A 13,825-nucleotide genomic window follows, 5' to 3' on the forward strand; every position below is an offset into this window, starting at 1 on the left:
CGGTGAGGTTTCAGAGGTCAGAACAGGGAACAGGGAGGAGAGCGACAGGTCGTCACGAGGGGCCACATTCCATCAGATCGCTAGCTAACTGCATGCACTGGAAGGTGAGCATCGTGAGGCAGATAGATCTGCTGCCTTACGCGCGCCATGCATGGTAAATAAATCTTGGCTCCATCCACCGCACCTCACTTTGTACGGGCTTTCGCCATATGCTTAGGGTGCTCAGCTACTCATCATGCATCGACCGTCCATCCATGCATTGCCGATCCTGTGGTAGAAGAAAATGTAGGCTGGGACCAGGGATCTAATTATGAGTTGCGCTAGGGCCGGTCTCTTCACGCATGCGCATTATTATGCCCGGTAATGCTCGAGTTAATCAGTGGAGTAATTATCGTCCAGGTTGACTGGCTCTTAGCTGCCAAAGAACCTGGCTGGAGAAGAGGCGAATTCAAATTTCTAGTGTCGACTTGAACTCGTGTTAAGAGCCATACACTAGCTGACCAATTACGATCATGTCGCGAACTGTGCGTACCTCAGGCGATTAGTTCTTTTTTTTGGTGGAACCAACCCATCAAGACTCGAGTCCGAGACTACGAAGGCTTCTGGGGTAGGGTGTGTGTGCGTGCATTCATGAAAGTGAGTGTATGAGCGTTTGCATCTGCATTGTGATGAAAAAACTACGATCATGATGTGCTCGACATCCGACCTTGGGTAATGGGTCAAATGGTACAATATCCCTCCGTTGTCCAACGCATGTTAGTAAGATTGTGCATAGTCTTTTTTCCTTCCCTTTTTCTTTTACAGCAACAAGATTGCGCTCGACAGTGTGAGGATTTACCGGTTCCATCTATCAAATATACTCAAAGAGAAAGGGTGTGCGTTCGTAAGGTGAGTGCTAGTATGTGTTATTGAGTGTATCCGTTTACACTGTGTTTCTGAAGAAAAAGGATTCTGCTATATAAGGTGACTTCCCCACCCTCCAGCTATACAAGGTTCTATTTACAAGGGTGTGTGTTATAAGCGTATGCGTTTGTACTATGTTTCTACAAAAAGTTTCAACGACCTCCCCAACCCTCCCCTCGTAACGATGGAAAACTAACATAAGTAAGTAAAAGATGATAACAATTTGCACTATGATTCCTTTGTGTTTATCAAATTTGGGTTGCTCAGCAAGTATCAGTATGCCTGTTCCCAAAGACGACATTAGTGTTAAAATGACCTTCATAATACTACTCCTTTGATATATCCGTATCTAGACAAATTTAAGACAAGAATTTTGTGACGGAGGGAGTATAATGTAACCGTTTGCATGTAAATCTGAAATGCGCTTATCAATTGATTGCCAAAAATACTGAAAAATTGGTGTAAACTCTCAAGTAGTTAAAACCTAGTACTACTCCGGGTCCATCCACAACGGTCTGCTTACAATTGTCTTGTATATACAGGTAGAGGCATGCCATAACCGGGTCCAAGTAGGTCTGCTTACAAGTCTGACGCCGAGGACCAAAGCTAGGTGCATGGCAGTTGGAAACCGGCCAAGACAGTGCAAGACCCAAGACAGATCCCTGCACCTAATCCAGGGCCTCGACCTGACAAACGCTGGATATTATGTCGCCCCAGAACGCTGCACCGTGGGCAGCAGCAGGCGCAGGCAGGGACCAGGACCAGGGCACTCAGTCAGATCCTGCATGCGATGCGCCCAAACATTATGCTATGGCTATGCTATGAGCGGGCAAAACCGCACCACGGATCGAGCCATCGTCCAATAACAACAAGACATACATGCACATCTCTATCTCCCTCCGTCTCCATCTAAGAGATCGGTGACATCGACACGAACGCCGCGAGGACACACAGCCCCAGTGGCCATACGCCAAGACACGCACAGTGAAGCGTTGGCTCATATATATCGCTCAGATCAGATGGGTGGGCAGCCCATGTCCTCGCCACAAGATGAAAGTGACAATACCGTTGAGCCAACATTGATGGTCCTAGCAAAAACGTGACATGTCTAACAGGACTGATTAGCCCCATTAGCCTAGCCAAAGAGACCCTTTGACTTTGGTTGGGCACTGTTGGTTCGTGACAGCAACCACTCATCCGTTGCGTGTCATCTCGTTTGTCCTACCTGTACCGCTGTACGCATATCTAAGACGGTAACTATTTGGTTCTCACCGGGACACATCTTGAGTACTAGTTAGACCATGACACGGGGGCGTGTATTTTCATTTTCAGATGATACAACAAGGCCACGAGATGTGGCAAAGACACATACATAGACATAGGGAGGCAGTGTAGAGTAGATAAATATCGCAGAGGCATTCTGGCGACGAAATGCACACCTCAGGATGAGCAAAGGGAGGCCTTCTGCTTTGCCAGCAGCTGGTTCAGCTTCACCACCAGCTGATAGTTGCTGCACATGTAATCCTGGAACGATCTCCGCAGGCTCCGGAGGTCGCCTACGTGGTTCCCATTGGAGCCCGGGTTCAGCAGCGTGGTGAAGAGCTGCTTCCACAGCGCAACGTTCCAGTACCTGTTCATCAAAGGACAAACAGGTGGAGGGGTTATCTTCTCACTCTGGGCAATCACTTTTGTAAGCAAAATCAAGAGCTCGCGGCAGCACAACCTTTTAAATGACAATTTCGGTTGGTACATGTAGTTTCCACCTGTTCCGGGCACCTTAGCGATGCTCATCTCTTCCCCGTGCAGCATCATGTGTGCAACCACGCACAGACCAAAAGTGTCAACCTGCAAGACAGGAAACCAAATCGATGTTGCACACGGTTCCTTTCTGTGATGATGCCTAGTAAGGTTGTGAGTAACTTTGAAGGGTACAGACTTGATATGTCCAGCTTCTCTCTTCTTGCATTTCGATACAACTGAACCCTGAGGTTCCACAATCCCCAAAGAACTCCGTGCCAGCTGGGAAGAGATTCACATCAATGCCCCGGCCCCAGTCAATAAGACACAGCCCCTGGAATGGATGTTGTTTCATAAGCAACACAAAAGGGCTACAAGCCTCCAATACCTCTAAATCAAGAATACTCTGAATTCATATGCTAACCTGATTCTGCCCGCTTCTCGTTTCGCTTCTGAAGGTATCGTCTGTGATCTCTTCGCTTTATGGGCCACAGGTGAGAGGAAAACTCATGTTAAATTTAAAAAAACGAGTTGACAAGAGCTACAAACTGAACTAGCAACTTCCGCAAAATAAGTTGAGAAACAGGCATGCATGTTTACTTTCTTCAAAGAGCATGCATGAAATGGTCTGGGTGAGCTTTAACACATATCAGAACATCAACATCTCAGCAAAAGCATGGAACGTGAAAATACAGATTCCAAATACACTTTGAAGTAATAATAATAAACAGAGTCAGGAATCATCCTAGATCTTTGCACCCACCAAACCCAACATCTGGGGCCAACAAATCGACCTCTTATCTACCTTCATGCTTGCTCTTATGACCAACCATTTCAAATATTTCCAAAGAAAGTTGTGGTCCTTAGTTGCAATAACATCTGGCATAATTCTAATCAGTTAGGAGACATTTGTAAGCTCGGAACACACATTTGCAGAAGAGTCACAACATCACCCAAGGTGTTTTAAAACGATTTGTACAAACTCGCAAAACCTGACTATTAGATGTCTGTAGTCACTTGTGCACACTAGAGGTGGTTGATCGGTGCAATCTTTCGTACTGTGACATTCAAACAGGCTGGGATACCATCACCCATAAAAACAAGAATACAGGATCTGCCCGAAATATATACTATCTCCGTCAAGAAATGCAAGTCATCCAATTGAAGGGACATCTACACGCCCTAAGTAGATTTTGGTAATTAAGGAGCTAATATGTGTGCTAAGTACATGAGCAGGTCTTGAAGCCCCACAAAGTGAAAAGAAGGTCCTCTGTCGCTACAAAGGCCAAAAGCCTCACACAACCATCCTTGGGTGATAATCCAGGCCAGGAGGCCGGAATCTCCAGACGCAGTAGCTAGTGAGCAAGGAGGCCAAAGACTTTCCAGGCACCCTTCAGGGTCGCCCAATTGCCGGCTCAGAATATGTGGGGTATTAGCACGTACATTGGCGGAGCTAGATAGGTACTTGGGTGTACAAATGTACATTCATCTCTGCAAGAAGGTTGACTACCTATGTATACACACATATGGATCAAATGAATTAAAAATTGTAGTAAAATGGTAATTTTTAAGGAAATATGTACACCCATTGTCTGGATACTGGCTCCGCCACTGAGCACATATACCCGAATGTGTAACCGGCCTGGAAAATATCCGGAGGTGCATTGTTACTGGGCCAGGCAGTTCCGAATGTTTTGTTGCCAGGATTCTGTGTGAGTGCCATGTCACCAGACAGTTTGAATTTGAAGGGTACCCTAGGACGAGAGTAGATTTGAGAGATTTTTGAAATTTCACATGTACACAGAGCTAGAGCATCGTCTACCAAGCATTCACCACGCCCATTTCTCTTGGAGTTTGCAGACTCCTAGGCACCGGCAGTCACCTGGGGACATCCAACGTGTGGATTCGCCAAAAAGACTTTGTGATGGCTGAAGATCGCCTCAAGATCATCCACTAATGGTTGAGCTTAGACACTGCCCAAGGCTCAAGGAGAAGAAGGTTAGGTCTTTGTGGTTGAAGGGACTTGGTGTTCAGGCCTCTCCAACGAAGACGTACAATACCCCCAAGGATTCGTACTCCAGGAACCAAATCCTCGTGTCCTTGGGGGTATTGTACGAATCCTTGGGGGTATCCTTTGGTTGATTTACTTTACCTTCACATCTTGTTTGTTGTGCCTAGCTTATCATCCTGTGTTCGTGGAATTGCTAAGTTGATCGCACCATATAGGTTATTCCAATTAGAGAACCTTTACATTTCAGCAATAATGTGACAAGGTTGAATTAGGAATAAATTTTCTTAGTTGCCTTTCACCCCTCCCCTCTAGATGAGGCATTTGGTCCTTCCCCAAGGATTGAAACTTTTACCAGCAGTATGAAAAGGTACACAGTTTGACCACGCAAAAAAGGTTGAGTAACTCCTCAAATGTGGTAAGTTGGTTAGTTACCTTGGATAACAGACAAGCATATTGTCAGGTTTGAAATCACCATGGATTATGCCAACACTATGTAGAGTTTCAAGCATGTGCAACATCTCCATAGTGTAATATATGCACAAAACTTCATCCATGTGCTGACCAACAACTAAATGGGAATTTATAGCGTCCTGCAAAAGGTCTGTACTGTAAGCTATCACATTTAACAACATGGGTTAGCTAGAGATATATCTGGGCAACAACAAATACAATCCTGATATATAAAGTTGTTCTTTCGAGCAGGTTTTGAAAGGGCTTTCTACACATACGAAGGAATTACCAGAAGAGTTTCATATGGCAGGAAATTGCAAACTAGCACACTGACGTCAGCAAAGACATGCACTTCATGTGCATAGCCATAGCTTGGTCTCTGGAAAGAAGATTATTTGACATGTGAGCATCGTTATAATTTACCAACTACTAACAACCTGGTGTTCTTAACAGAAATTGTTTTTAGAGAGTGATTCTTAGAACAGGGATTATTCACCTGAATATCAGATATCCGCATATCAAGCTGGCGGTAGATGTAAAATTCCCAAGGAAATGCAGGCTTTTGAACCTGCAAACAAGCACTAGGGTTTAAAATCAGAATCAGGTGCAAATGGCAGGTTTTACTAAGACAACTGAAACATGTTTCACCTTCAAAGCAACTATTTCTTCCGTGTTGCCATCAACACTAGCTTTGTATAATTTAGCAAAAGCACCAGTACCAGAAGAACCTTTGATGTGATATTTCCTGCCACCTTGGTGCAACAAAAGGTATCATTATTAAACTCTGTGATATCAGTTACATGAATCGGCTTCTTGAAATCGTAGAACAGAGAGATATTTCTGTGAGAACATTATGTAGTTATGTTCTGATTGAGACATGAGAAACATAGTAGAAAACAAAACTTCATCCAGCGGCGCTATTGCGGAGTGCACAACAACATTGTCAAAGGTTGTAAGAGAAAATAACTAGAGTTTATACCTAACTCGACGACTTTATTTTTTAAAGCATTATGTGAGGAAGTTAGGGGCACCTTTCCTGAGTAGATCTTGTTGCTCTTATGATAGCCCTGTCAAGGATTTCAGTGGCACACAAAGATGAGAGCCAAGCAAAACACTAGTGAACCACACAAAGCAAATTTAACTTACTGTTAACTTCTTGAGGCCACCATTAATTTTCGTTAGCAAATTGCTCATGGTAGAATCTGACCATGGATCAACCACAGTAAACTCCCTTTTTTGTATTTTAGATGGTTTGGGCTACAAGGCAAGAACAAACAAAATTGGAACGACAAACAATTAATTATCCACCAGGATGTTAGGCACTAGGTGACCATATCGATGAAATGATGCTATTTAAATTAATGGACAAAGTGGGAAAATTGTATTAGATAGAATAAGGTGCATAGTCTACCACAAACGAGAGCATAAAACATTTTCAATAAGTTTTAGAAATAAAACTCAAGCTAATCATCATTGCTGCAAGTGGAAATAGATGCTGTGAATATATACAAGCCAGCATAGAGAAATAAATAAAATAGATACCAATCTGTCAGCCTCCAAGTTACACTCGACTATGAACTATCAAGTGACAAACAGGCACAATCATACATAAATGGGCTAAGTAAATACATGCTGGAAGGAGACAAATCACAAGCACTGGAATGTACAAATCATATTCATTTCCTATCATTTTATAACCAAGTAAACATTCTGTGGGAAAGTAACTGTTTAATCACAAAAAAACATATAAGAAACTGCAAAACAAACCCTTCTGTGCTTGTAATATGATGTACAGGGTTGACAGAATACAAATGAAGTAAAGGGCTAATTCAAGTAATATTAGGTTTATCCAGAAAGCTAGCCCACTAGTAGATGGGCCTATAAGCTCGATGGGGAAAATAATCAAATAATCCTCAAAGCAGCTTGAGTTTGAGTTATCGCAACAAATAAGCAGCTACACTATTATAAACCCCAAAACTGCACCTAAAGATTTTACCATTTCAGCTTCCCTCTAGAAGGGAGCTCATATTAAGAGTTAAGGCCAACTATTCAGTATTCAAGAAAAAACTATATTCCACCTTTAGTTTGTATTGCTAGAAACTTGAGCCTGTAGGACGCTAACATCAGTCCCAATGGTCGTCTCTTATTACCCGTATTTCTATTACCTAGATTCTGATCATCTCAATGCACTGTATCTTACATAGGCTAAGTATTTATTATAGTAGCTCCCACTTTTATTAAGATTACACGAGTCTAATTGGAGGACGAGTATGAGATTAAATTATCTATGTATTGGATTGTGTGTAGAGATAGTATATAAGATAAGAGAGGGCTTCTTCCTCTCTCTCATTAATTCTGCACCACATAAACAAAAATCTGATGTGGAGGGCAACGAGACGGTACCAAGGTGGAGCACTGAGAGAGACCAAAGCTTAAGCTATGCTGAACAAGACCTCTATAATTACACCATATCTTCAGAAAGACATAGCATATCGAATTATGGAAGACCAGTAGCTAAATCCACATAAGGAAAAAGTTACACGATAAGGAAAAACTATGTACTAAACCAGCGACAAGTAATATGGATCGGAGGGAGTAGCGTATCCCGATTATCTCTCTTATGTAGTAAATAAAAGTCTATATGAACTCTACACTGCAAAGAACTCGATAAAGTTCTTCATTGTAGAAAGCTATTTCAAATTCAATTAATTATCATAGATATGGGATGTAAGGCACGAACATCAATGATTATGCGATTGTAATCTTTTCTAGGTGGAACGCATATTTTTCAACATGTGTTTGCTGAACAGTAATGAGAAAATCTGTCAGCGTAGTCATCATCATATCTCAAATACAACATGGGGCGAATATCAATCCAGTTCCTTGCTTTTTCCCGCACCTCCGGTCTCAAAAAAAGTTGTATATCTCAAATACTACCGAATACAACATGACAATTAGATAGGAAACCCGTGACTATTTGACAGCAATACAAAAATCAGAAAGCGCAATGCTTAATATAGAGCCTACCAAAACGTCATAAATTTTGGTACGGAGGGAGTACATGATAGCAATATTTCAACTCGGTTATGTGGCTTTCATACCTGTGCATCCTCATCAGATTCTTCTACAATACTCTCCAATTGTTTTAAGAAGTTGATATGCATCTTCTTCAAATGATCAAGGGGCTCGGCTTTTCTGGTTAAACCACAGACTATAATTTGCCATCACATCAACACGATAACCATCATTTTGTAGCTGAACACGAAGGAAAAATGTTATCAACTCTAACCTGGAAATACCAATCCCATAGACCTTATCAGCCTCGAGCGCTCTCCCCTGAGCACACAGAAACAGTGCATATGATTCATAGAGCAGTGCATCCTCTAAGAACATTCTTTTCTCCTCCAAATGTGTATACACCTTGTCAAAATCAGAAACTGCATCCCCCTAAAATAGCAAAATCTCAGGAAATTAAGGAATGAGGATTAAAAAAAAGCAGAAAGATGACATCAGCATTGGCATTTTAAAAGCAAATAAGTTACATAGAGGATCCAGATCTTCAGGAGCCGGGGGTCAGTGGAGTACTGATAATCGTCCCCATACTTATCAATGCATTCTGTCACATAAATCTTGAGCTGTTCAAGTGCTGTATGATAACATTCTGGGTGTGCCCTGATCTCATCAATGGCCTTCTTGATAGACCTGAATATGAACACATAATTGGAGATAAGAAAATAGCACACAGATGGTTGATCATAGAGGCGTCCACGTCACCAGATAAAACACATCACATTTATATGCACAAAATTTGATACTGAACTATGACCGAAGCATATGTACATCATCTGCATTAATACCAATTGTAAGTTAAGAAATCCATCTATTCAAATTGCCCAGAAATTTAACTCCGAAACATAGCTCATACACATACAAATGAGTTCATAAGTACAAATGGCGGTGATAATCATACTAGTATATGCTTAAACCTTTACGCACTCAAATACATTTGATGCCAGAATCAAGGTATCTTGACTCTGTCGCATATCTACAGATTAGCAAATATATGCAGAATGAGAAAGGTTAGGTGGCGCAAGCTAAATTAGATGCGTCCGCCATATTATGCACCTAAGCAATGCAGAAGCCGGGAGGTTCATCCTTTCTTTTCCACGTATATAAGATATAAGAAAGAAAAAGGCACCTAAGCAGTTAGGAGGCGCAATGGAAGGGCGTCTCCATACGCAAACCGAGGCGAAACCTCGGATACACACGCGCACACAGCTGAGGTGAAATCGCGCGAAGATGTAAGCAGGTAGATCTGGAGGGCGCTACCTGAGGTAGGGGAGGATGGGGTCGGACGGCGGCGACGCCTCCCGCGAAGCCCTAGGAGTGGATCTCTGGAGCGGACTGAAGGGGGCTGCCCCCGCGCACGGCGTGCGCTCGACCAGAACCATCCCCGGCGGCGGAACTGAATGGGGAATGGGGAGAGCGACACAGCGGAGCGGCGGAAGAAGAATGGGCAAGATTTCGTTTGAATTTTGAGAGCGCACAACTTCTGTTTTTTTTCTCTTTGATTTGAGGGAATTGAGAGCGCACAACTTTTTTTTTCTTGGACGCGTCTAGGGGGCGCCCGGCCGCCCTGGGATCCCTAACCAGTATCCACCTACAAAGGAAACTATCATGTCCCCCTCCCGGACCGAAAAAGGAACCAACAACCCGCACGCCCGAAACCGCCCCAAACCGCCCCAAACCGCTATCGAACAACCAAGGACATATACGATGACGTCCGATATATGATATATTCGGATACAATGTGCAAATATAGGTCTTAAGAAAAAAGTTCACACATTGCCTTCACAAATCTGAAACGCACTGCCATCAAACCGTTGTTCTAACTATGCAAATTTAACTAAATAGCTATAGACAAATATAGTTGCAATCTGATTTTGGTTCTATCTTTGAAGTTGTTGTAACAGACCTTGCTTCATATGTTCACTTACATTGGTCTGCAGAGAGTCATGCCCTCCCCTTCTTGTCAGACCTGCACATTGTAGATACAAAAACAAAAAAGAGATGGTCAAATAATATGTAGCTACTACCTGAATGTTCTTATATTGTGCAACTACTATGATGCTTGTTGCAACTTTGATACTACTTGTATGCAAGTCCTATGCTACATTTTTATCCAGGTTGTATGACAAAATTTGTTTGTGTTTGTGTGACTGGAATGTTCACAATTTGTCCAACTAGTATGGAAAGTTTGTGCAATTCTATGACACTTTTTGTGCAAATGTTGTGCTGCCTTTGTGCAACTACTGTCAAGAGGCTATATCTGGAGGAAAAAACACACCTAACTATACTTGCTACTTATTTCTAGAATGTGCAAATTCTGAAAAATGTGCAACTTCTATGCTACATTTTTATCAAGGTTGTATGATGAAATTTGTCAAAATTGTGTTTGTGTGACTGGAATGCTCACAATTAATCAACTGGTATGGAAAGTTTGTGCAATTCTATGACACTTTTGTGCAAATGTTGTGTTGCCTTTGTGCAACTACTACCAAAAAGCTGTATCCGGAGAAAAAACCCACCTAACTATACTTCCTACTTATTCCTAGAATGTGCAAGCTTGAAAAGTTGGAGAAACATAACAATGTGGAAATTCCTTGTTCCTCTATGTAAAAACTAACTACTTGCAGTTTTTGAAACAATAAAAAAATAAAAATGAGTCTAATGGTGTTAAATTCATGCCTCATTTTGCTAGCAACTATGACCCAATACAAATTGGTTGATGACTTTTTTGTTGAAACAAAATGCAGGTTGGACCAGCTTTCAAGGATGATAGACCTCAATGCGTTGCCTCCCGATCTCAATGATTTGCCTAATGATGATATTGAGTTTGTACAACCAGGGATTTTCACACAGCTAAATCAAGATCGTGGTTTGATGGATGATGTTGATGTCAACATGCAATCAGAAAGCCATATACTAGAGGAAACAAACACCACAGTTGTAGGACCTACTGAAACAGAACTAAGGACAGGGGCAGTTGGTGATGATCGAAATGCTCTGGAGGAAGATGAGGATGGTTCCTCAGTCAATGGAGCCGTTTTTTGGGATGAGATTTGATACTCTCCAGGGTGCTAAGGATCATTACAATGATTATGCTCTAAGGATGGGTTTCTTTGTTAAAATGAACACTTAAAGGAGGAATGTTTATACCAACATATTGGAGAAACAACAATTTGCATGCAACAAGTTTAGGAAGCCAAAAGAGGATGATGTAGGAGCTGAATTGCCACCTGTGCTAGATCCTATACCAGACCCCAAACCTTTGGGCGAAGAAGATGAAACGGAAGAAGTGCCAATATTTGATGGAGAGGAGAGTGGAAAAAAGAAGAATAAGAAGAAGTGCAAGAGAGAAAGGATAAAGCAAACACAATGTAAGGCAAAAATGCTAGTTAAATCGAAGGATGGGCGGTGGGAAGTAACCCACTTTGTCCGTGATCATAATCATTCTTTGGTCGCCAAGCCTTCGCTATCCAAATACTTGCGATCTCACATGGGGATACCATCGGAGGAAAAGAGGTTCCTAGAGATACTCCACAACTGCAACCTAACTTCAGGTGGTCTCATTCACCTCCCAAAAACTTCAAACTTCAAACTATATTGTTTAATTTTGCTCTGTCAAGTGTGCAACTAGTAGCAGGGATTTGTGCAAGTACATAGACTGTGTTGTGCAACCAGGCTTCAATATTTGTGAAAAAAATACTACCACAAACAAAACACAAAGTTGGGACTACTTGCTGATTGAATTAGATATTGTATTATAAAATAGTCATAGTTTTGATGGGGACACTCCATAAATATTCGTTCTGCAAACTAGTGTTCCTTATTGATGCAATTAAACCTTCTTTTTTGCAAACTAGTGTTCATATCTCTGCAACTGATGATAGTAAGAAATAACTACACTGTTTTGCATCGGGGAATAGAAAAGGGGGTAAACAATAAAATATAAGTTCTATGGCAACCACATGTCAACATTTGTGCAACTATTGTTCTTTAGTCTGCAACTGTTATTTGTCAAGTGTGCAACTATCTAACTTAACTATGTTTCTGCAGGCCGTATGATGACTATCATGTCAGAGTTTTATGACTCGAAGCTAAATGTGTCATATGGACCTAAAGCAATCACAAACCTATGTGCTGGCTTCTCCAAGGACTCAACAAAAGAGGGGGACATTATTGAGACAATTGAACGTTTTAAAGACTTGCAAAAAGGTGATCTAGATTTTTTTTCTATAAGATAAAATATGATCTTGAAGGCAGGGCAGAAAACATTTTTTTGGTGGATGGCTTGGCACGGAAAGCTTATACGGAGGCATATCATGATTGTGTCTCCTTTGACACAACCTACATGACCAATATGTACAACATGCCTTTTGCTCCGTTCAATGGGATCAACACGTCATGGGCAATCTTTCATGTTGGGTTGCGCGTTTGTGAGACAAGAAATGGAGAACAACTTTGATTGGGTTTTTGGATCTTTCCTAGAGGCTATGAATGGAAGGGCACTGGATAACATCATTACTGATCAGGATGTGGCAATGAAGGAGTCCATAAAGAACACATTTCTCACAAGTGTGCACTGGTATTGTCGGTGGCACATCATGAAGAAAGCTCAAGAGAAAGTTGGATGGTTGCTAGGCCGGAACCCGGGATTGTCTGAAGATTTCAACCTTTGTGTTGATTTCAGTTTCACACCAGATGAGTTTGAACAAAATTGGGCTGCTTTGATGATGACATATGAGGCAATTACACACACCCATTTTGAGAAATTTTACGAATATAGGAACACTTGGGTGCCATGTTACTTCAAGCATAGATTTTTTTTCCTTCTTGCAGTCTACACAACGAAGTGAGGGGTTCAATGCAGTCTTGAAGCGGTATGTCAACCCTCACAAGTCAATTCTGAACTTTGTGAGGCAGTATGAGAAAATACAGACGCACGTCCTCGTCAAGGAAGGGTGCAATGACTATAGGACAGAACATCTGGATCTTGACATGTGGTCACAATTCCCAATAAAGAAGCAGGCATACAAGACATACACTAGAGATCTTTACTGCAAGTTCCGTGATGAGTTTTCGATGATTGGACGCTACAATGCATTCCAAATTGGTGTGGAAACGTTTGAGCTGAGACCAAATACAGAATGGGTTGTGAAGTATGGTTTTAGAAACTACTTAGTGGTGGCAAAAATACTCGAGGGACTCTATTTGTGTGAGTGTTGCAAAATGGAGAGGGATTGCATCCTTTGTTGCTACATACTGAAAGTGTTCATGCATATTGGGCTAGATGTCATTGTTACCTCTTGAGCACTACATTGTTTTTCCCTTGAAGAGGAAAGGGTGATGCAGCAAAGTAGCGTAAGTATTTCCCTCAGTTTTTTAGAACCAAGGTATCAATCCAGTAGGAGGCTCCACGCAAGTCCCTCGTACCTACACAAACAAACAAGAACCTCGCAACCAACGCGATAAAGGGGTTGTCAATCCCTTCATGGTAACTTGCGAAAGTGAGATCTGGTAGAGATAATAAGTTAAGATAAATATTTTTGGTATTTTTATGATATAGATTGAAAAGTAAAAGATGCAAAATAAAGTAGATCAGAAACTTATATGATAAAAGATAGACCCGCGGGCCATAGGTTTCACTAGTGGCTTCTCTCA

The 13,825-nt window shown here is 41.7% G+C and overlaps 1 protein-coding gene across 1 annotated transcript; it reads right to left on the reverse strand.

Moving 5' to 3' along the window:
- Positions 1-2,197: 2,197 nt before the first annotated feature.
- LOC123044713 (mitotic checkpoint serine/threonine-protein kinase BUB1) lies at positions 2,198-9,667 on the reverse strand. Its single transcript, XM_044467546.1, has 14 exons — positions 9,431-9,667; positions 8,644-8,803; positions 8,391-8,548; positions 8,203-8,296; positions 6,248-6,358; positions 6,081-6,168; positions 5,750-5,853; positions 5,598-5,669; positions 5,391-5,480; positions 5,084-5,241; positions 3,065-3,119; positions 2,840-2,974; positions 2,627-2,748; positions 2,198-2,533 (listed from the first exon to the last, which is right to left on the reverse strand). Exons 1-14 carry the CDS (start codon positions 9,550-9,552, stop codon positions 2,344-2,346), a joined length of 1,659 nt encoding a protein of 552 aa, XP_044323481.1. The 5' UTR covers positions 9,553-9,667; the 3' UTR covers positions 2,198-2,343.
- Between the last annotated feature and the right edge of the window lie 4,158 nt (positions 9,668-13,825).

The sequence above is a fragment of the Triticum aestivum genome, chromosome 2B (genome assembly GCF_018294505.1).
Source record: "Triticum aestivum cultivar Chinese Spring chromosome 2B, IWGSC CS RefSeq v2.1, whole genome shotgun sequence".
Taxonomy (NCBI): domain Eukaryota; kingdom Viridiplantae; phylum Streptophyta; class Magnoliopsida; order Poales; family Poaceae; genus Triticum; species Triticum aestivum.